At 42.9% G+C, this 22,154-nt stretch overlaps 2 protein-coding genes across 3 annotated transcripts in view; one reads left to right on the top strand and one right to left on the bottom strand.

Moving 5' to 3' along the window:
• The window catches only part of THBS4 (thrombospondin 4), a 40,787-nt gene extending 36,720 nt beyond the window's left edge, over positions 1 to 4,067 (top strand). The window contains exons 21-22 of the mRNA XM_086771466.1: positions 1,701 to 1,840; positions 3,839 to 4,067. Of these exons, the coding sequence (XP_086627592.1) occupies positions 1,701 to 1,840; positions 3,839 to 3,900 (202 nt within the window). The 3' untranslated portion in view covers positions 3,901 to 4,067. The remainder of the gene's footprint in view (positions 1 to 1,700; positions 1,841 to 3,838) is intronic.
• Positions 4,068 to 7,724: 3,657 nt separating this feature from the next.
• Positions 7,725 to 22,154, bottom strand: part of SERINC5 (serine incorporator 5) — a 44,338-nt gene continuing 29,908 nt past the window's right edge. Inside the window, exons 8-13 of one of the 2 annotated variants that reach the window (XM_086771468.1) lie at positions 21,659 to 21,785; positions 18,966 to 19,032; positions 16,019 to 16,058; positions 15,199 to 15,346; positions 14,823 to 14,898; positions 7,725 to 7,806 (exon numbers count right to left, since the gene is read on the bottom strand). In XM_086771468.1, the coding sequence (XP_086627594.1) occupies positions 7,795 to 7,806; positions 14,823 to 14,898; positions 15,199 to 15,346; positions 16,019 to 16,058; positions 18,966 to 19,032; positions 21,659 to 21,785 (470 nt within the window). In that variant the 3' untranslated portion in view covers positions 7,725 to 7,794. Of the gene's footprint in view, positions 7,807 to 8,200; positions 14,899 to 15,198; positions 15,347 to 16,018; positions 16,059 to 18,965; positions 19,033 to 21,658; positions 21,786 to 22,154 lie in introns of those variants that run through there. The other variant, XM_086771467.1, reaches the window with a different exon arrangement.

The raw sequence follows: 22,154 nt of genomic DNA, 5'->3' as shown, positions 1-22,154 counted from the left end.
AGATCAGTAATTATCCTGATGTGGTAGATTTGAGATTACACACCGCATATTCAGAAAGTTTGTCAAAGCTACGTAGAGCATATTATCTATTCTTATTTCATCATTTGGAAAGAAAAGAGTTATTTTTTAAAAAATTCACTATTCAGGAGGAAATGTTTTACTCTGCAACATCCAGATCAGCAGGAATTATACTTGTAGATCAAGGTTGATGTTAAAATGCAAAAATTAAACTGCTCTGGCATCCTCAGCTCAGGTTTTGCAACCTTAGAACAGAACAGAAATACAGGTCAGGTGTTCTTAAAAAAAATAACCACCCTGCAGTTAAGATGCAGTAATTTGATGGTGTAATTATTCCACTTTTCTAGTGCAGAGCATCATCTTCAGCGGTAATTGGAGTGAGTGTGTTTGGCTTTATGCTAAAATGGATTAAGAACATTTATACTCTCAGTTATTGTGTCCCAGCCACAGGGCAGTAGTGAACAGATTTTTGGTGGCAACTTTTCTTTATACCAGGCTGTTTGTGAAGCTGCTTTACAAGCAAACATCTGTCTGTGGTTGCAATCTCTCTAGCTAGCCTAATTCATGCCCCCTTCAACTGGGAAAAGTGGCAAAGTCACTGTCACAAGAGCCTTCAAAAACAAAAGGCAGCCAGGCCTAAAGCAAACCTCTGCCAGCTCTCTGTCCACATCTCGCTGTGTGGCCAGATGCCACAGACCATAATGTGTCTAGCAAAGGTTTTCTGAGGCTTCAAGGAAGCCTAGGAAAAAGTCACTGGAACCAGCATCTCCCACGGCAATTTGAAAGACAACAAGTTCTATTCATTGTGCAGATACTTTTGAACTGCCTTAGCAAATCAGGAAATAAACTCAGGAACTTAACAGGAATTGTGTTTGTTTATTTTTTTCTTATTATATGAAAAGACACAGGAACTTTCTTTCCCTTCACTGCTTGCTATTTTACTGCCTGTCAGACCAGCAGTGTCCTCATCCAAAACGGGGCCCTCCAGGCTCCTCATCCTCTAAGTCGTTTACCCAGTACCCCAGAGGCTGAGGACTTAATACTGCAGCAGCTCGGCTGGCTCCAGCGTGGTCCTGCTCAAGGCGCCGGTACAGGGCATGGGCTGGAGAGCTTGCAGGGCACAGCTGTTCCCAGAGCTATTTGGGAATTTGCCGATGGGTTTTCTAACAAGAAGATGCCAGATCATTGAAACTGTTCCTGGAATTACTCATATTCACATTTTTAGAGAAATATCACAAGTTTAAGATTCCAAGTGGTTTGTCTGAAACTTTGCCTGTTTTTGAAAAAAAAGTGTAGCTTCAAACTGTGTGAGACAATATCAATCTGACCTTCTTCAAACAATGTAATCTGGTTCTCCCTTTCTCTGATGATAACTGTCAACTGTGGAAATTTTCGAATTAAAGCTCTCAGCCTGACTGACTACAGGAAAAAAACATCCCAGGGCTTTTGTAGGATGTGTAAAAAAACAGCAACCACCAAACACCCTCCCTGCCCAGCTCTTGCCAGCATGCAGCATTGCTTCAGTTCCCAGCCTGCAGAGGAACTTAACTACTTTTTCTCCCCTACGCTAGGTGGGAGGATAGCACATCCGAGGCTAGAGTCACCATGGGTAAGGAAATTACTTTTATGAATGCTGCAGCCTTGGAAAAGACCTAACAGAGCTTCTGTTTGCTTTCATTAAGGGCAAGATTTTATGAAGGCTCTGACCTAGTGGCAGACTCTGGTGTAACTATAGACACCACGATGCGAGGAGGACGGCTTGGAGTTTTCTGCTTCTCTCAGGAAAACATTATTTGGTCCAACCTGAAATACCGCTGCAACGGTAATGTTGCTTTTATGTCATTTTAGCTAACGACTAGCAAGTGACCATGAAGAACGAGTAGTGTGGCTGTTGGATTAAGCCATATTAAGCCATTTTGCCTCCTTTCCTTTGCTTTTCATTTACAAGTTATTCACAGCTGTGAAACACCTCCCCTGACACCAGCAGCACACTGCAGCCCAGCCAGACGGGAACTAACACCTCACAACTGCTCCTCCCAGAGCAGTCACTCTGCTGCAGAGTTTGTGCCAACTAAGTAGTATAGCTGTCATCAGAGAATTAGCAACGTTATTTAAAACCAACCAACCGTGAGAGTTGTATGTGCACAATATACTGAGGCCATCATGTATAGGATGCCTCCAGCTCTGAATACAAGGTGAAATAAATCTGGAGAGCCAGTGGGATTAGTCACCAGGAGTCAGTGTCACTCGTGTACTTGCTGGTTGCTCCTGTCTGTGCGAGGACAGCATCAGAAGATGCCCTTTCTCCTACGGAGGAATCCTTCTCAGACTCTTTGGGAGCGTGCTGGCTCACTCTTCTTGGGGTAAGAGCCTTGGAGCTTAGCCCTGATCTCCCACAATATGGGAAAATTCAAACCTTGGTCGCTCACACCGAAGCTGATCATGTTAGAGTATTTCTGCCCTGGCAGCAGTTCAGCTAGCTTGAAGTGGAGTTGGAGAGGCTGCCCCGCTCCTCTCAGCATCAACCCCTACCTCACGAAGGCAGCCTTAGGAAAATAAGCTACCAGCCAAGTTGGAATGGTTTCCTTTTCTGCTTTCTGTGAATCAAAGAAGCCCAGCCCAAGTCTGCAGTGGACAGTCGCTGCACAGCCAGACCCTGTCTCCGTGGCTTGTTCTGGTGATGGACCGTGGTTCTTGGGTCCATCAAGGTACACCTAGGCGAGTGCTTGCAGGTCATAGTTAAAGAGGAACTTCTAGACAGTGGTGTTTACAATCAAAAATTACTTGGTAAGAGTCTCGAATAACATGTGGTTTCCCAGAAAGCATGTTTCACATCTGCCACTGAAGTTGCAGATACTTTCCTGGCAGTGAACAGGTAGTGGCTTTGCTGTAGGCGCTGCAGTTAAGTCAATGAAACCCCCTCAAAGTCATCTCTGGAGCCCCCAAGTATTCCTGCTTTCATTTCAGGCAAGTTCCTCATTTGCAGAAAAAGCTTAAAAAGAATTTCCAGGCCTCAAAAAGAGAAGTGATCAACAAACAGCAAAGGACTGACTTACCCCTTTTTGGTAGATGCTGTGTGTATTTATATAGTTACTGCTATTTTTGGATTTGGAGTTACCTGTCCAGCATCAGGGTGAAAATAAGCAGAGTAAAGGTGAGGTCAGGCAGTTGAGCTTCACTGCCGTGGCTCCAGCTTTGGCTGTAGGTTTAGGTCTACGTTTAGCTCTGTGGCTCTCCAGATAAAATATTCTGGGATCTGGCAAAGGCACACTGCAAACTGAACACTTCAAACAAACAGAACTGTAGTTACGACATTGACCCAGCTCCCTTTGCCAGTTCTGAAGTTTTTCCTCCAGTTGCTGTTGGTCCTTGGGTTAATGTTTCTGTCCCTTCTTGTGGCATGGGAAACCATCACAGGGATCCTGAATTAGGATACATGAGAAATAAAAGACGCTGACGCTTGTCAGCTTGTGTCTGGGGTGCAGAGCAAGGCAACCACACTTTCTGCCTTTCTGGTCAGTGTTTATTAATAAAAAACGTAAGAGGGGAAGCCACAAAGGTTTTAGGTGAAAGTGTAATTTGAAGATTGACAGTACTCCATTAGAGGCTGGCAGTGTAGCACGCAGCGTCTTGTTAGCCTCTCTGTGCTTTTCAGTGTTGTACAGCTAAAACTGGAAACATTCCCTGTTCATTCTTAATGTGTAAACAAAAGAGAAGGCATCTTAACTGAAAAAAAAAAGTAGGTGGGTAATTCATTAATTTAAGTGCTCCTTGATTTTGTCAGAAAGTACTAAACTTTTGCATATTTTCCTGTTTTCAGACACTATCCCAGAGGACTTTCAAGAATTTCAAGCTCAGCAATTTGGCGTTGGTGATATTTAAGAGGGAAAGGCAAACTAACATTGCTATTGCAAACAATAAACCAATATATTTTAAATTCCTATACGATTGTTGTGGCAAGAATGCACACCGCAGCTTGTTCTCATTGATGTGACTATGTCAGACTTTTTTTTTGTATAAAAGTGAAAATAAAAAGGAGACAAAATATACTGGGGCTTCACTTGTTTTTAAATTTGCCTTAAAAGCTAGGGAGCAGCACGTAATGGAATGATACTTGCTTAAAACATTCTCAGGAAAAGTTTGAATCTCTTGCTATTTTGGATTCAGTATTAAAGTGGGTGGGGACGAAAGTGCAATTTTGTCTGTCTGGAACGTGTCAGAAACAACAGGTTGCATCCGGGCGTGAAGTGGTTGGGACCTGTCTGGCCAAGCCAAAGGCTTCTTAGTACTTTTCCAGCCCTGCTAGGAAAAAGTTTTTATCTCCGTTAGAGCAGTTAAACTCCTTTGGGGAGTCAGTCACCTTTGGCAGGCCTCCTCTAAAAGAGCTCTGTTAGACCTCCCTGCCCTCACGCTCCCAGAAAACTATGAGTAACACTATCACATCCTTTAAAAGCAAAAAGACTGACTGCAGGGTGTTGTAGTCACATCTTATGGCTTGCCTGTGACTAAAACAAACAAACAAAAAAGACATACGGAGATAAATGCAGAATCGCCTATACAGAGAAAATAATCCTAACAACTTTCACATACACAGAAAAAGCCAGGCTTTGACCTGCTGTCCCCACTCAGAGCCAAGCTCTCAGCAGGTACTGCAATCTTATGAAAATAAGACGCCAAGTTAAAAACTCAAAACACTAAGCACTAGTAACCATTAGGAAAGGACTGGAAAATAACAACCCAAAAAAAAAAACCCCACAAACCTGTATCACAATGCACTCCATAATTCAGAGCATAGAAAGATGTTGGAAACCATGTATGTTTCTACTACATCCTTTTTCAAAATGGAGCTAGGAAAGGAAGGGAGGACAAGCTCCAAGAACAGCCTAAGAGAAGGATATTGCAGCCTATAGGATAATTGCTTTTAAAAGGACAATGGGAAACTACTTCAGCGGGAGGGCATGGGGAGGGAGGAAACACAGAGAGGGGAATACAGCAATGGTTTTAAAAAATCAGAAGTAACTCTGAGAAAATGAACAGCCGTGGCTGGTTTGTAGCACAAGAATATAGGAGAAATGGTGAGTTAAATTATCAGGTGAGAAAATAAAAACCCACCAAAAAAAAAAAAAAAAAAAAAAAAAAGGTGTTTCTGGTTCTCAGTACTATAAAAATCCCCTTAAGGTTTATGGTGCTATCAAAGGCTTCAGCTACAGGAAGAGTTTTCACTGCAGGCTTATCCACCATTGTCAAGGCTTCTGGGAGCACCTGTGGGAGCACCTGTCCCACGAGGGATCCCAGTGTCCCACAGCAAAGAGCACGATGCAGGAGCGTTGCCCTGGCATGGTGCTTCATCATGAAAGGTCCTCCAGTTGCAGTCCTCCTACACCAAACCCAACTTCACTCACCAGGTTTTCCACAGAGGACTGAAAGGCTTGTTACTTTGGAGCAACACAGAGGATACTGTCAAATTATGCTTAAAAGATGAGAGCACACATTTTTTTTTCTAGCTGAACATAGGGTGTAACTGCAGTATCGGTCATTTTTGAATGAGAACACAGACCATAAACCAAATCTACACCTCCCTTACCGTGCATTTGCATTTTACTGGATGGAGCCCCTTCTCCAGGCAGACATTCCCTCTGAATGGTCTGGGTGCAATCGGGGCAGAAGGCAGTTGTTTGTGCTACGCCGAGGCACGGCGGGGGTGCCCCACAGCTGGGGCACACCTTGCCTGCGGTGCCTGCATTTTGTACAAGTGGTCTCCTCACAGAGGATGCCACAGGCCTGTCCCTCCCTGACCTGCCTGCAGCACGTGCAAGTTCAGGAACAGCAAAGTCCGGCTGTCACAGACAAAGCTTTGCCCCAGGGTCATAGTCCAGGCTTTGGGAACCTCCTGCCCTCACATTTTCATCACTGACTGTACAATCCCTGTGTAAGTATTTAAACAAGCTCCTCTTGCACCACCACCTCTTTCTGGACTATTGTGCAATGCAGACATAGCTCCATGTGTGGCCCCTGGCAAGTAAAGATGCTGCTGTCCCACATCTTTAAAACCCACCCTGTCGTTCTCTCTTGCCCCCACCGCCCGTAGCTGGGCTGCATTCAGCTGGGGCAGCAGCTGCAACTACTTTGGAGCTCAGAGTCCTGGGGTTCCTCTGCACCAGGGTCTAAGCTCTCACCAAAGGTTAACGCTTTCCTGTGTGCTAAAAACACCGTGACAAGCACACTTAAAATGGTTCTGTTCTCTAAACTAGAATAGACCACTCCAGTTGGAAGGGACCTACAATGATAATGTAGCCCAACTGCCTGACCATTCAGGGCTCACCAGAAGTTAAAGGCTGTTATTAAGGGCATTGTCCAAATGCCTCTTAAACACTGACAGGCTTGGGGCATCGACCACCTCTCTAGGAAGCCTGTTCCAGGGTCTGACCACCTTCTTGGTAAATAAATGCTTCCTAACATCCAGTCTAAACCTTCCTTGATGCAGCTTTGAACCATTACCACGCATCCTATCGCTGGGCACCAAGGAGAAGAGCTCAGCACCTCCCTCTCCACTTTCCCTCCTCAGGAAGCTGTAGGGAGCAATGAGGTCACCCCTCAGCCTCCTTCTCTCCAAACTAGACAAACACAGAGTCCTCAGCCACTCCCCACAGGAGATGCCTTCCAGCCCTTTCATCAGCCTTGCTGCCCTCCTCTGGACGCATTTAAGGACCTTCACATCTTCTTAAATTATGGGGCCCAGAACTGCAGACAGTACCCCAGATGAGGCTGAACCAACACTGCGTACAGCGGGACAGTCACCTCTTTGACCGGCTGGTTATGCTGTTTGATGCACCCCAGGATGTGGGTTGCCCTCTTGGCTGCCCGGGCATGCTGCTGACTCCTCTCACATCTCCTGTCAACCAGCACTCCCAGATCTCTTTCTGCAGGGCTGCTCTTCACCCACTTCTCTTCCAGTTTTTACTTGTGCCCAGCATAACCCCGTCATAGGTGCAGCATCTACCATTTCAGCTTATTAATTTTAAACCCATTAATCATTGCGCAATGCTGCAATCTACCTAGATCCCTCTGCACGGCATCTTGTCCCTCGAGAGAGGCAACAGCACCTCCCAGTTTGGTATCATCACCAAACTTCCTAAAGGTGCATTCAACTCCTGCATGCAGATCATTGATAAACACATTGAACAGGACTGGCCCTAGAATTGAGCCCTGAGGAACACCACTGGTGACCAGTCTCAGACAGATGTAGCTCCATTCACCTCAACCCTTTGAGCCAGTTCTTCACTCAGCACACAGTGGACTCCCTCATCTCCTGGTTTGACCATCTCCTGGTTTTAAATACTAGAAGAGAACATCCCACCAGGATGCTGCAGAGTCAGGTGAAGGTAGGGGTGTGCAGACTGGCGGGAGGCTGCTGAGAGAAGGTGGTCCGCTCTCACAGATCCTCAGCACCACTCGGGAACCGCTCTCTGCCTTGCACCTCAGTGAAAAAGCATAGCCTCCCAGCTACCTGCACCAGCGCTCTCCTGCACCAGAGCTGCATGAAGAACAGCAGCTGCCGTTCAACCCTTTGAAACTCAGCCAATGGTTTCTCATAACCACAAGGAACTCATCTCCTGGTGTCAGTCTGGCATGGGTGCAACCACTACTGCAGCTGGCTCAGGCCAAAACAGGACTCCATGACAGCCGGAACATGCATGGTGAGAAGCAAGGAACAAGGACCCATGGAGACACAGCACTTTCCCTGGTGCAGATCCAGGTGTCAAATTCAGCAGCTGCCTACTCCACCATCTGGGCAAATGAGGAAAGGAAAAAAAAACAATTCAGAGATCTTTGTTTCAAACAACTGCACGGGCTTCAGTGCTATAGTTGGCCTGGAAAATATTTTGTTTGCACTGTCAGAGGCATCTGACACATGTCAGAGAGTTGGATTGTACAGAGCAACCTGCCATCTTCTGAGATCATGATCTGGAGGAGTACAAAAATAATATAGACAGTGAAGCCATGTAAAATTTCACAGGTCAATTTTTTTTTTGTTAAACAACATCCCAATGTAGTGAAAAAAAAAGATAAACGAATTTACTTTTACCAGATCAGTAACTGCTTAGCTCATCTATTTATATATATTTTAAAGTTTCCCCTAGAATTAGTTGACTTTTCAACTTTTACATATCACAACAATTAATTTCAAATGTAAGAAAAACTTTATTGGTCCATTAAACATTAAATCTATAACAATACATTCACTCGGTATACAAAAGGAAGTGTCCATAAAAACCACTAACATGCTTTAAAAAGGCGAAGCTGTTGACTATTTTACAATTAAGATCTTACAATTCTGGAATCTTTACCAATCCTTGAAATCAAAGTCTTACAGTTACTACAGATCACAACACTCGCAAAAAATGTTAAACAAACTAGCAAACTGCCACTTCACTGGGCTACAGCTTAATAAAATAAAACCACACATACACACCAAAAACTTCCCTTGAGATATTAAGAACCTTGAAAAAGACTAATTGAAAACCCCTCACCATTAAGAAAAAGCGTTTACATTTTGACTCCTTTGCATCCAGTTTTCGAACATGGCATATACGAGACTGAACACCACTCACTGGTGGTAAACAAAAAGCAGACAGTGAACCCATATGTTCCTAGTATCTTCTCAGCTTGTATATGACAAGTTAAACAATTTTCTCTGAAAGTTAATCCCCTCACTTTAAGTTTGCCTGAATGTCCAATGATACTTAAACACCTAGACATCTGTCAGTAAGAGGAAAAATGAAGCTATGGCATGAGTAACAAGACATTACTTCCCCATAGCTTTCCCAAACTCTTCTTGGCTTCACACTGAGGCTTCTTTGGCAAAAGCACGGCTGCAGTGCTGCACCCTGCAGCTCTGGTGACCAAAAGCCCTGGAAGCTTTAAGCTGCTGGAACAGTATCAGAGCTGATGACTGTAGCTCTGAAAAAGTCTGTGCAAATGGCTGTACGCTACAGCACTGGGAGCTACTGGAGACTGGCAAATGGGGGGAAGCCAACATGGCTTATATCTGAAATAAATTAAACTTTTAAAAAATACCATTATTGAACAGGTGTGGAATGGGTTGAAACTAGATTTTGAGTAAAATAAAACAAAACAAAACTGGATTCGACATGAAACCTACTGATTTTCTTCAGGCATTAGAAAGATGCCATCATGCCAGTCTCCCAAAGTTTCTGCTTCAAACCCTGCACAGGGTGTCTCCATCCCCATCCCCGGGCACTCAAGTGTTTTGCCGTCAGGATGTTGAAAATGCAGAGACATAGCAGTTCCCAAGCTATGTGTTCTGTTAGAGTAAAAAAAGCCAAAGCTTTCTAAGCGTTTGACTCCTGGCATTTTCTTGTACAGTCATGTGAAACACTCAGTTCAAACTACTGTTTACAAAACCGAAAACACAAAGTAAAATGTCACAATGCTGATTACATGTTTTCCTCCCACGTGAACTTGTATGCCACTTAAGAAAACAAAGAAGCCATTTTCCCAGAGGAAAACTGATCCACATAAGAAATTATGATCCTTGACTTCACTGCAGGTTGTCCTGCTATAGAACGGAAAAGACTGACATGATCTGGCAACGAAGTCTTTGCTCGTTTCTAGCACCAAAGCCATCCCACTTGACAGCAAGCAGAAAGGGAGTGAAGCAGGTTTGCAATACCTTTAAAAAACAAATCCAAGGAGACAAAAGCAAATAAAATGAGGAGATACAGCCTGCAAGCATTGACGTTGCTTCTAAAGCCCAGAAGAAAAGACGAGAGGAAAATTTTAGCTGCAGATAATCTTGTGCATCTAGCCACACAGGAACAGCCTCATGGTATTGTGCTTCATCAACTTATTTAGGAGAAAAGCCTAATAGTTTACAGCACAAATTCTTTATAGCATGTTTTAAATGTAGTCAGTGGATTATTTTGTTACCAATCTGTTAGAGATGTCCATGACACTGTGGGCTGCTAGCCAAAGTTCAAGCAGCACTATCTCGAGTTCCCACATTTTCCCGATGCATTGGTCAAAACCAGAGAACTGTTAAAAACCAGCTTTTTCGCAACCGCAATGGTTGCTTCATTAATAGTAACGTTCTAGCCCAGAAATGGTTGCACCAGTGGCTGATGAAGCAGTTATACGTGCACAGTGTATCATCTCAAAGCGCTTCTAGATTTGTAAAAAGGTGCTAAAACACAAAATAAATAAATAAATAGACATGCAGTGTTTACGATTCTGAGGGGATCAGCCCTCTCTCTGGACTATGCATACATTAGCAACACTGAATTACCCGTTTCAGACAAAAGCGGCCCAACCCAGCCAGGATTCACCAAATTGGCTAGGCAAGATTTTTGAACCTCATGGAAATGCTTGAAGTGCAGAGCTCAGAGTATCACAAACATGTAACAACTCTGAGGTGTGATCACAGTGGAGTTCCTTAGTTGGCATCCAGCTGCAAGGGCTGCCTGCACTCTTTGAGGAACTAGGTGGCAAACAGCAAACAAGCATATCCATCTGCTTTCCACACATGCTTCACCAGGTTTTATGGTCTCATTTGTCAGTCCAGCTATCTGGATTCAGAGGCCTGCTCTCCAAGGCTGTCCTACAGATTCTACCTCAAACAAGGACCAGGCACGACTGCAGCTCTCAGTTGCCTTCATGAGAAAAAATAATCGTTCCAGTCTCAGGCAGCAGTGCAGCAGCAAGGTTCCAAATAACCTTTCTTATCGTATCAAATTTGAAAAAGTAGGAAAATGTCAACAAAATTATTCTGCCTTCCCAGAGAACTATTGCTAATACAGTCTTTTCCTCCAAGAATACGTTAAATGACAGCATTAGTTTGAATTCAAGTTTAACTAGAGGAAATCTGGTACAGGACATGTTCTTTAGTCTTCCAGTCTTTGTAACAACAGCTTCCTCACTTCACACAGCCCGCAAATACTAGGAGCCAGAAATGCTGCACTGCTCATTTACGTCTGGGAACAAATTCAGTGAACAACCGTGGTGCAACGCAGGGTAAGACACTGCACAGCTAACCACCTCAAGCAGTGCAGTTACCTGCACTTTCAGGTATGGCAAGAGAAAAGTTAACTGTTTACAGTTTAAACATAAATGTGAGCAACAACTACTCACTTATTTACAGAAATATCAGGCTATGTGTAAGTCTTCCCAGTTCCTCTTCCATGGAACAGTAATATCTGAATCAGTCTCAGGCCGAGATGTGTGTCAAGCACAGATTACTTAGTCTTCCACATGCACCACGGGTCTGACTGTGTCTCATACACACCGCTGCAGTGTACAAGGCAGCATCACCCAGTCATCGGCTCAGTTCAGGTTTTCCAGTTCCAGTGCCACCTAATTATTAGCTGTCACAGCAGTCGGTATGAAGGCACTTCTTAAAAAGGTTGTAAAAGCCCATTTGCGTGAACTGTTTGGAATCTATGAACCGGGCGTTTGAATCCTAGACCCTAGCTGAGGATTTTATTACGTAGTTGCACATGGAAGTTCACAGTATGGATTTTACAGTGAATGCTAAGGCTGCAATATTTGCCTGGCCAGCAGGAAGCTGTGTCTCACTGAGGAACTAGAGGCTTTGCACACCCAGATGCCACCAGTTACTGATTCCTTAGAAAGGCCTGGACATAGCTGGATCTGGGGCCACAGCATGGACACACAAGTGCTTAAGGTTATTTTCAGGGTCTTTTGCCACAGTGTCTGCTCAGAAGCAGACAAAGCAGTGTAGTCAGGCACTGCTCCATTCCTACTCTACCTATACCTGCAGATCTAGATGCTTAAGGTTAATAGTTGGTGGAAGGAAAGGATGAAGGAGCAACTCAGTGAGGTGAGTGCTGTGTAAGAAGAAAGGACTCACGCCACACTGCGGACCTTCCTCTTACAACCCTGTTTCCTCTGTGCAAAACCTACTTCCTTAAATATAAACTTATTAAAAAAATAAGCACAAGGAGGTGCAGGAAGTCGTTATGCAGGCATATACTGCCTACATAAAGTAAGTGTTTTCATAAAAATAAGAACATCCACTGACCAAGATATGTATTAAGATCATCCACATTTGTGACTGGAATGCCTGCTGTCAGAACCAGAGAATAGTTACCATTCCCTGCCTTATAACTTGACATACTGCACGCCTCCTTCTGCAGAGCTTCTTGCCCAGATTGTTCTGTTATAAAAAACATTGCTAATTAAAAAAAAAAATACGCTTGGTTTCTCATAGTACAACTCATACAGCACTAGAAGGCAACTCCTATGAGTCTCTACACTTCAGGGAACAGCACTTGCCAAGGGAGGAGCCAGAGCCTGGACTATCTCAGCGGCAGCTCACAGTTCTAGCACTGGATCAAGACTGTTTGTCAGAATAGCTGCTATGAGTTAGGAGGGACAACTGTTAGTAATCACTGCACAGCCTGTAAGCTCTTATCTTAGAGATTGGACAGACAAAGGCTCCTAGATTGCGAACGAATTAACAAAGGCCTTTTTCTGCTGCAGAAGGATTTGCGTGGCTGGACTCCAAATGCAGACAGAGACATAATGACGGGCCCCCATGCTAGCAGAGCTCTTGGCAAGATCAGAACCTCCCAGTAGAAGCAAAATGAAAGAAAAAAAAACCTGCCTCCCTCTCCAGGGAGAAGCTTACCTTTGACATTGAGTTAGAAAAGCCATTTGTTGCTTTTCTAACTCAATGTCAAAGCTAAGCTTCAACTGTTTTTTTTTCCTCTAGGCGCAAACAAGGAGAAGAGCAGCAAGAGAGTCATCTCATCTCTAGACGGACAACTCCTTCCCTCAGATCTCAAGACAGATGTATTTTGAGGGTTTTAATCATTGGGGTAGGTGGTATAATATATATCTGCAGACCTGTAGATTTTTTTTGAGGTAAGAGTGCATAGGGTGGGGAAAGATCACACCCCTAGTGAGCTCCAAGCAAGGCAGAAGTCCTAGGATACCACAGCAACAAGGCAGTTAAAAACGGTAATGAAAACAAGAGCAGAACTGAGACCTGTTACGTTAGGAGTACTCAGCAGGTGTGCATTAGCCATCAATTATTGCAACAGAACAAGTAAGGCATGCAAATATTTTGGCCACCTCATTGACCTCTATATTGTGCTTTTCTTTGTTTTGCAGAAAGCATTATATGAAGATTTAAGGCTGAATCATATTTCACAAAAAGAACTGCTAAATCAGTTGATTTTGTTTATATCCCCCATATTTCACATTGTATGTGTGTGTATATATCTAGAGAGAGAGAGAAGAAAAAACCTCTAGGACTAGCATAAGTCATAAACTAATCCCACTGGAACCCAGATAACTACAGTGTGTTCAATCTTATTCAGCATTTAGGGCATCTGAGCTGGTGTTCTACCACCAAGTCATCTGCTTAAACCAAATAAAAGTGACACGTAAGGTTTAATATTGTCAAGTCCGTCATTTGTACTAAGGCAGCTGCTGTTGTTACATTTGTGTCTTCTGGTTTTGTTTTTTTGACTGCTTACCCCACTGCTTGGAACGGGAATTCTCCAAAAGAAGTTTAATCAGCATTAATGGATTGCTTGGCTAACTCCCATCCCAACAGCAAAACCAGCACCAACAGAGGAGTGAAAAAACACAGCAGCTAGAAAGAATACTTTTCAACCAATGCACAGGCCGAAAAGGAAGATGACACACTATAGTCTTTTTCTGATCATCACTGCATTTAAAATATTGTAAAATTAGCCATGGAAGCAGAACTGAAGGTCTTGGGAGATCTTTAGACACAAGCTGAAACAGCACAGTAGTAAAGTAAATGAGCACTCCACTTTTAAAGTTAACAGCAACCGGCAGTGCTCCTCTAACTAGCATTTTCTCAACAGCAAACATTCCGAATAAAGAGTGTACCATATCTTAAATCCCCATGCAGTACACACAACTTGCAGTTTAAGTGAGCTGGCAAAGCAAAGTTGGACAAAATTCAGAGTTTAAGAATTTGCGTGTAGAACTCCCCTTCTGTTGACAACTGGACCGGATCTGAATTGTACAAAATATTCAGGTGCCTTTTAAAGTTATAATAGAATAAATACTCTATTATCATTGGTACATTGCTTTCTCAAACTAGGTATATAATAACTTAATATATTCAATATTTAGATAAACAATTTTTAGTAGATGCTTTGGCAGTCAAATTCTTATTTCTACAGAAGTATTTAGTTATGTTTTTGGAAAAAAATATCTGGATACTACTTACAAGAATTATATGCTGTACCAAACAGCAGTCCAAATCATCACTGCAAACTGTAAAAGACACAGTTAATAAAAGGAGTATAAAAAAGAATGCATATTTGCTAGAAGATAGCCAGCATTCACAGGAAGGAAGAAGACACATCTGCACCATGATTTTTTTTTCTTGCCAATGAAGCCAGAGAAAGATTGTAAGTTATTTGAAAAGCATTTCACTTATTCCAGTTTATACAACAACTCTGTTTCTTACACTCCATACGCTAGTGTTACAGAGTTTTGCAACAGATTTGTTCCCTTGGGCAATGCTTGTTCAGGACAATTTAAAAAGGTAAAAAAGTCTTCAACTGTTTGTTTAACTGACTAAAAAGTTACTAACTGGTATATTATGATAAGTGGGTAATAGGTGTTTCCCCATTACAAAGTGACTGTTGTATTTTATTTGTAACAAGAAAAAAAAAAAGGAGAAAAATACAGAAGGACCTTCTAAATCTTCACACCGAGAACTCTCTGGTTGGGCAACAGAGTGGAGCAATAAGGGTCCATAGGTACAGACAGATACAAACCCAACAGGAGACCACCTTGATCCAGAAGATGGACCAGGTTCCGGTGAAGAATTTTTCAATCTGAGCACTTTCATAACTGTTAAGAAAAAAAAAGAAATAGAAGCAATAAACTCACTATTCGTATCTCAGACTACAGAATTCTCTGCTCCTCCAAGAGAGTCACAGACTTCAACTAGATTAACCCAGACATGAAGCAGGGGAGAGTAGCCCCTTATAGAGCAAGATGTTGCTCAAGAATCACACAGGGAAGACTTACAATGTCTCTTCCAGCTTCTTACTTAAGGAGAGGAGACACACTAACGGCAGAAACTCTCATTCACATCTTTCCTCACTGCAGAGAGACATTAATTTCTCAGCTTTAAAGAAATACACTTACTGGAACCAATGAGTTACTGTCATCATCACGTAGAGCGAAGCCAAGAAGAAAACAAAGTGGAAGTAGGCATAACTGTACACCGTGCCTTTCTTCTCATCGTAAATCACAGTCTGGCCTCCCCTTTTTTCAATGTAGTCTTTAGCATCAGCTGTAAGAGACAGGAAACAAGAAAGCTTTTGCAAATTCAAAGAGAACTGAAAACAGCAGCTGGCTTCACGAAGAACACAGCAAAACACCTATGGTGTGATTTAGGAAAGCATGATAGAGAGCAACACTGGAACATTTCCTTGCCCTCAGGGCATGGACCCAAGCCTTTAGTAAAAGAAACTGGAGTGGCAGTGAAATCCTGCCTTGCATCAGCTTCCTGGCCTACTGGCCAGTTTTTGAGCATTTGGGCCATTTAAATTGCTTTACCTGTACAATTTTCTCTGGCCAGTCCAAGCTAATCCTGATTGTACCACCCCTGCAAACAGTACACTCCCTTCCTAATTCACTCCTGAACTGCAGTCTCTGCAGAGCTGCTAAGCCAAAAATCCAGTAGTCACACCCACAAGCATGCAAAGAGCAGAGATTACTCTTTGTACGTTGCAGTAATTAAATGTTCTTTAAAGAATTATTAACTAGCCTGTTGTTTTAAAATGGTGTTGTTACATTTCTTGCTTCCTTCCATAGCCTAACTTGGATCACTTCAGCTGCTTTAGTTTGCTATGCTACAGAACAAGGACAGAACCAGCTCTCCATCTGCAGCTGTGTCCTTACTCTCTTAGCTTTGGTCTGAAAGCCAGAAGTGAGGTAAATTGTGTGGTGAAAATATAATTACCGTCTCCATCAGGCATGCAGCAAAAGCAGCAACGAGCTACCTGTGGAAGAGACAACAGGAAGGGTAAGAGTCTGTGCTACAGCAAAGAAGCAGAACATCTGGTGAAGGAAAGTCTGTTATGCCTCTGTTACAGACACTAATTTAGAAGAGTCTGGTTTGTATTTCCAACCAGCACAAAATTCAAATTAGGATTTGCCAAGCAGCTCACAAAAGAAGTTTATAAACTTTGGAAAAACCTACTCAGTAAGATTTGGAGCCACTTAACCATTCCTTAAGAATTACTCTATCCATTTTACGTAACTCAAGATCAAACACTGGTGCAAATAATTATCACAAAATTATGTAAAAGCTACAGCAAAGTGGTTGCACATTAGTAGTTCAGAGGGTACTTACCTCTTCAGACTTGCATCTAAGTGCTTTTTAAATAAAAAAATTTCTCTACTGAAATGAAAGTACAAAAAACTTTTAAAACCCTGCTGCATGGGTTGGAAATCACAACTGCACAACTCTAAGTCGGAAATTTACTTATCTTTGCAAGATTTTGCTGAAATGGAGCCAGAATGAGTACAAGCAGAATGAGCAAAAGCAGAAAGCTGGTTTTATTGCTTTATTTAAATGAAGATTTTCTTTTTTTTTTAACTGATGGAAAAAAGAAAGCTGAAATGGACACTTATTGTGTTGAGTGGTAATGTAAATGGGAAAAAGGTGCTGACTATCCAATAAATATTTAAGTACATTTTCTGCACTAGATCACAGTATAAGTCAGCACATTCTGTAGTGTACCACCAACATAATTTATTCCAATAAAATCCTACTCTGTTTTGTTGTGGTCTGATGAAGACAACGAACTCTGTTAGGAAAATACCCTTCCCTAACTATTACATCAATCAGTCTTTCCAGTATGGAACTGTATTAACTTTGTTAGCATGTATTAGTTCACAGTATACACGGCAATGTAATGAGGTAGTGGAGTTTTACTGGAGACTTTGGTACTGCTCATGCTTAAGTAAAACAAACTAAAGGATAGCTTGGCCCTGGAAATAAGGACTTTGCTTCTTAGAAGCTTAGAGCTGTTCATGAAAGTTAAAAGATACCCCCAGACAACCAAGATAATGCCAGCATCCTAGACCCTCTAGAACATCTTTGAAACCCTCCCAGCATCATAGATAAGTAACTATCGCAAGATTTACTCCAGGGATGTCTGGATCAATAGACAAGAACACTGCAGAAACACAGTTGTCTTACAGAGTTTTACTATGACTAGTAATTGGTGCTGCGGATGTTAGTGATTAGTCAAACCATGCTATACTTGAATGCTAGAAGGATATAAGTACCCTATGCAAAACCACATTCGGGATGCCCCAATTTGGCAGGGCCACCTCACGCATATGAATAAATATTTATCCTGTAATTCTATATTTAGTGTTCCAGCCTCTCTCCTCAGCTGGCACGGGCCAGCTGCAGATTTTCCTAACACCCTCAAAAATCAGATAGTAAGTCTCTAAGGTAAAGTCCCCAATAGAAACACCAAATGGCAGTTTTTACCCTGCATGTCCATGATTACGTGTACTCACTGGGTTCATAAACTCATGAAAAGCCAAAAAGTTCATTCTTTTTTAAAAGACTAGCTGAGTTTAAATAGAATTCTTATTCCATATCTCTTTCTACTGCTTCACCTACAGCACTAGCCTGAGCTCTCCTTGGGCCGCACTCACATCCCGAAGCAAGTATTGGATTCCCTGAAACTTTTTAATCAGTTGCAATTAAGTCCTTGCACACACAGAGTGATGCAATTAGCAACACTGGTACACAGACCACTAACCACTCATAATACTCAGTTGTCTTCAGCACAGACAGACCCTCTGTACACTACAAGAAACTGCAGAGCTATGTTCACACTCCTGGCCAGGTGACAAAGGCCCTCTGCCACAGGGAAGGCAATCAGAGTGCAATTAGTTGCTCTTCACCAGTCATTTCTTTATATTTACACTCAGCAGCTCTTGCACTGCGCTTTAAAACCAATGGTCTGGAAATAATCCTGCTAGCAAGCACTGTGGCAGACGAGCTGGACCCTCGTGGTGAGGGGTCTGCATGCAGCATCTGTGTGATGCCAGCTGCTCCTGCCACAGGGCACACCACAGCCCCAAGCTCCTTGGACGAGATCTCCTACGGCGTAATGCTGGCAGAGGAAGGTGGGTGGGTGCGAAGGGCGGTTGTTTTCTTCCCAGTTCCCCCGGCCCCAGCCTGCCCCTCATCAGCACAGGGCAGTAAGGTGCAGGTCCTGCCCAGATCTGCCGGAGGCAGCTCCGGACGGGTCTCGGTGCTGGATACTGAGCCCTCTGGCGGGCTGCCACCTGCAAGGGCTGAGGCTGGTGCGAGACACCAGTTGCACCATCCTGCCAGTCAAGGCCAAAGAATAGGTAGGTGGAATGAAGAAACATGCACTCCTTAAACAGGGACAAAATAATAGAATCCAAGATTACAGGCAGAAAGAAAGGAACTACTTATGTGTGGAAATAAAAGTAAGAGACAGGAACTTGGGATCATAGTCAGTTGCTATGAGAATAAAGGCAATCAGGACTGAAAATGTTTGAGAATGCCTCCAATTCTTTATCTGATAGCTTCCTAGCAGACTTTTCCTTTAAATGAGAGGACATGAGCTTGTGTGCAGCACAACAAGACTTACAGGAAGTCTGTGGCACGTTAAATAAAATGCAGGAGCAGCAAATTACTTCTTTACATAAAGGAACCCCCAAGGGACCAGCAAGAGCTGCAGAAGGTCTAATGGACAAGCGCTCTGACGACTCCTTACCCAGAGGCACATACCACGCTACGAACAAGCTTTTGTTTTCACCTAATTACAGACTGCTTCGCCATGAAAACAACAGCAAGAAAAGCACATGAGGAAGTCTGCAGAGAAATCCTGTGGGAGGAAGCAAGAACTCACTTCAGTTTCAGGTGTTGCATATATTCCCCTCAGTGCCTCTGAACTTGCACGTGTTGTTGAGGTCAAACTAGGAGCAAAAGAAGATAGCATCAAAAACCTCATAAGTATGAGCCCAACAGGGTGATTTTTCAACACCACAACAAACAAACAATAGTCTACTCCCATGTCTAAGCTAAGCATTTGCCCAGATATAGCATCAAGAACTAAGCATGTGAAAAGTTTGTTCTGCACAAGTATAAACCAGCCTGACAGACAGACACTGGCCAACTCAGCCTGAATCACCAGCACAAAAGTAGGTCACCGCTGAAAAGTGGTGCATTCATCACCATGAGACAGGAGCAAACAGCCGAGCACTCCAATCTGCAATTCAGAAGAGGTCTCCCCTGCTGGGCAGAACCAATGCTTTTATGTTAACTTCACAGACACACCTTCGGCTCAGGACTTCTGTAAAGGCTTTGCCAGCAAAGTTAACAGGTCACTGGCAGCAGTCAGTTTTCAAAAGTAAATTACCAACCACTATTGCCAATGTACCAGTTGCTGGAAATCACTTTCTTGCATGACTGTAGTTGTCTAGGGGGAATCCCTTCTAGTTTCTCCTGACTATAAACACTTATTGCTCAGTCTTCCCCTTTCAGGATGTGTAATGTAAAGTTCCCATTACCCACAGGGAGACCTGGGTTAATGTTTTGCTGTACACACTAAACCTTAGTAAGCAATACTCCAAAACATTCCCTTTGAAGGCCTGCTTATCTCCCCAGCTAAACGGTGCACTTCCCCTCCAGGCTATGGGAAGGCTGTCTTCCTTCCCAAAACACCTTCCTGAGGAAATACTGTTGTAATGAGAGCTAGATCCATGATACAGGATATCCATATATCTGATATCATGGAACACATGTGTATTTGATATCAGAAGAGCAGCCATGCTATCTTTTCAGAAAGTCTCTCATTTTCACTTCAAAATTATGAAGGAATTTCAGTATGTGAATTTTGAAGTGGACTAATTCAGAAGAGGAACCTGCTCAAAAACCTGCAGCAGACAGGCAGTGCTGTCTCCTGGCAACCCGCTCAGCCGAAACAAGTGATACATCACGTTTCAATCATCAGCAACTCCCTTGCTCCCTCTCCCAGAGTGCAATTTAATTTATTGACATGAGCTGCAATAATACAAGGTGAGCATCACAACTATATGGGCACAAACAGATCTTTTTAGAGCAGGAGATTGCTGACAAATCCTGATGGCAGCACTGTACTCATCACTTGTTCAAAGGAAGCCCTAAACCTTCCCAAACAGCTTTGTTTGTTTTAAAGACCCTCAAGGAACAGTCATAGCCTCTGCCAGGAGGCTACAGAAATTTCAGATAGCTCTTTTAGACAGGCATAACTGCATGGAGTTTTTCTTATAGAAAGTGTAAATACAGAACCTAAGCACCCTGAGCCTGTCTGGGATCTTGGACAGCTGGAAATTTTTCCCCTCCACCTCTAGATGTAAATTGCTCTATTTGGTTTTCATAGAATCATACCATGGAATGGCTTGTGTTGGAAGAGACCATAAAGATCATCTAGTTCCAACCACCCTGCAATGGGCAGGGACACCTTCCACTAGACCAGGTTGCTGAAAGGCCCATCCAACCTGGCCTTGAACACTTCCAGGGATGGGGCATCCACAAATTCTCTGGGCAACCTGTTCCAGTGCCTCACCACCCTCATGTGATAAACTGTGAACTGTTTGTTCATCAAACCTTGTCAGAACAATGGAAATTTACATAAAGTATGCAAGGTTGGCCACAGGCATCCCGCTATGTAAAAACGGCATGCTGGACTGTGAAAGGAGGGAGGGGCTCATGAAGACGAAGGGTATAAAACCAGTAACTTTCTAACCATATGGTTTGAAAAAGCAATTAGTGGGAGGGGGAAGTCTGTTTTCATGAGGAGTGAGAAACAGTCTCACATTATCTCGAGGGAGTGATTAAGAGGAGCAAGGATTCGAAAGTAGGATGGCATCCATCACATAAATCTCCTTGCTCAAGGAAAACAGGTGGTTAACAAGGACATGAATCGGCCCAGACTGATAAGGATACTGCCAACTTGTAGGATCAGCACATTCCAGGCAAAGGTGAAAAGTACACCATGAAGAAGACCTACGGCCTTCCTCCCAAAAGACCCCCGAAGACCCTCGCCCACAATTCCTGGGAGAATTTGCGTAAGCGCGAAGGACTGATAAGCTAATTAACATACGAAGCGAGAGTAGGCGGGTTTAGGTAATGAATATGTATAAGCGTCAACGAAATATTCATTGTTTTACTGTATAAGAATGGGATGGTTTGCTACCTCAGCGCACGCCGTTGGCAGAGCAGGAGACTCCGTAGCCACCCAGTGCTGTTTTGCTTACTGGTCGCTTGCTTTAATAAACCAAATTTTTAATTGGCCAATCTCTGTCATTTAATTAGACAAAGGACAGATAAACTATAACACTCACAGAAATATTTTTAATGAAATATATTTGTTTCAAAAGTTTTATTACCTTATTGAACATTTTTGTCTAAAACATCTAACCATTCTGAAACTAAGGAGAATATGAGCCTTCCAGCTCAGTTCTATTTGACTTCTCCCCGTTACTTTGTCTGTATGAGGCCTGCTATAAGCCTACGGTAGCTGACCACCACACTGGATTTACTGCAAACCCTCAGTCTTACCAAGAATATAAAATGCAGCCAAACAAAATGGTAGTCCCCAGACCAGTAACCAGGTTTTCATCTCTGTGCAGGCCTTGGCTAAATTCAGGTACACAGATTGTGATGTTCTGATTGTTTTCATCCAGGACTTCACAAAACAAAAGAAAGAAAGAGAACAGTTAGCAAAGCTTATTTCACTGCATTTCAAAGTAGTCTTCAGACTGAAGATTTTCAGTGAAATATTTTTATTACTTCAGGCATTGGGTGGGTACATTTCAGTGGTTTCTATCTATCTTTTGAAATGATCACACAGAAAGATATCATGTAAATCTGACCTGGCAGATTCTGTGTTTTGGGCAAAATAAAAATGTAAGTTAGTAGGGTACTATAATGTCCTGTTTGACCAGAGAAGACAAACAAAGGAAAAGATTGGTGAACTAAGAAATAACACTTCACCAAAGACTACAGAGCCATGTAACATTGAGATAGTACACATCTGATATCATAAATTACTTTG

Source organism: Chlamydotis macqueenii, chromosome Z (genome assembly GCF_036417535.1).
Source record: "Chlamydotis macqueenii isolate bChlMac1 chromosome Z, bChlMac1.mat, whole genome shotgun sequence".
In the NCBI taxonomy this organism is placed as follows: domain Eukaryota; kingdom Metazoa; phylum Chordata; class Aves; order Otidiformes; family Otididae; genus Chlamydotis; species Chlamydotis macqueenii.
The sequence above is the reverse complement of the archived record's forward strand: the minus strand, read 5'-3'. Positions and strand labels throughout refer to the sequence as shown.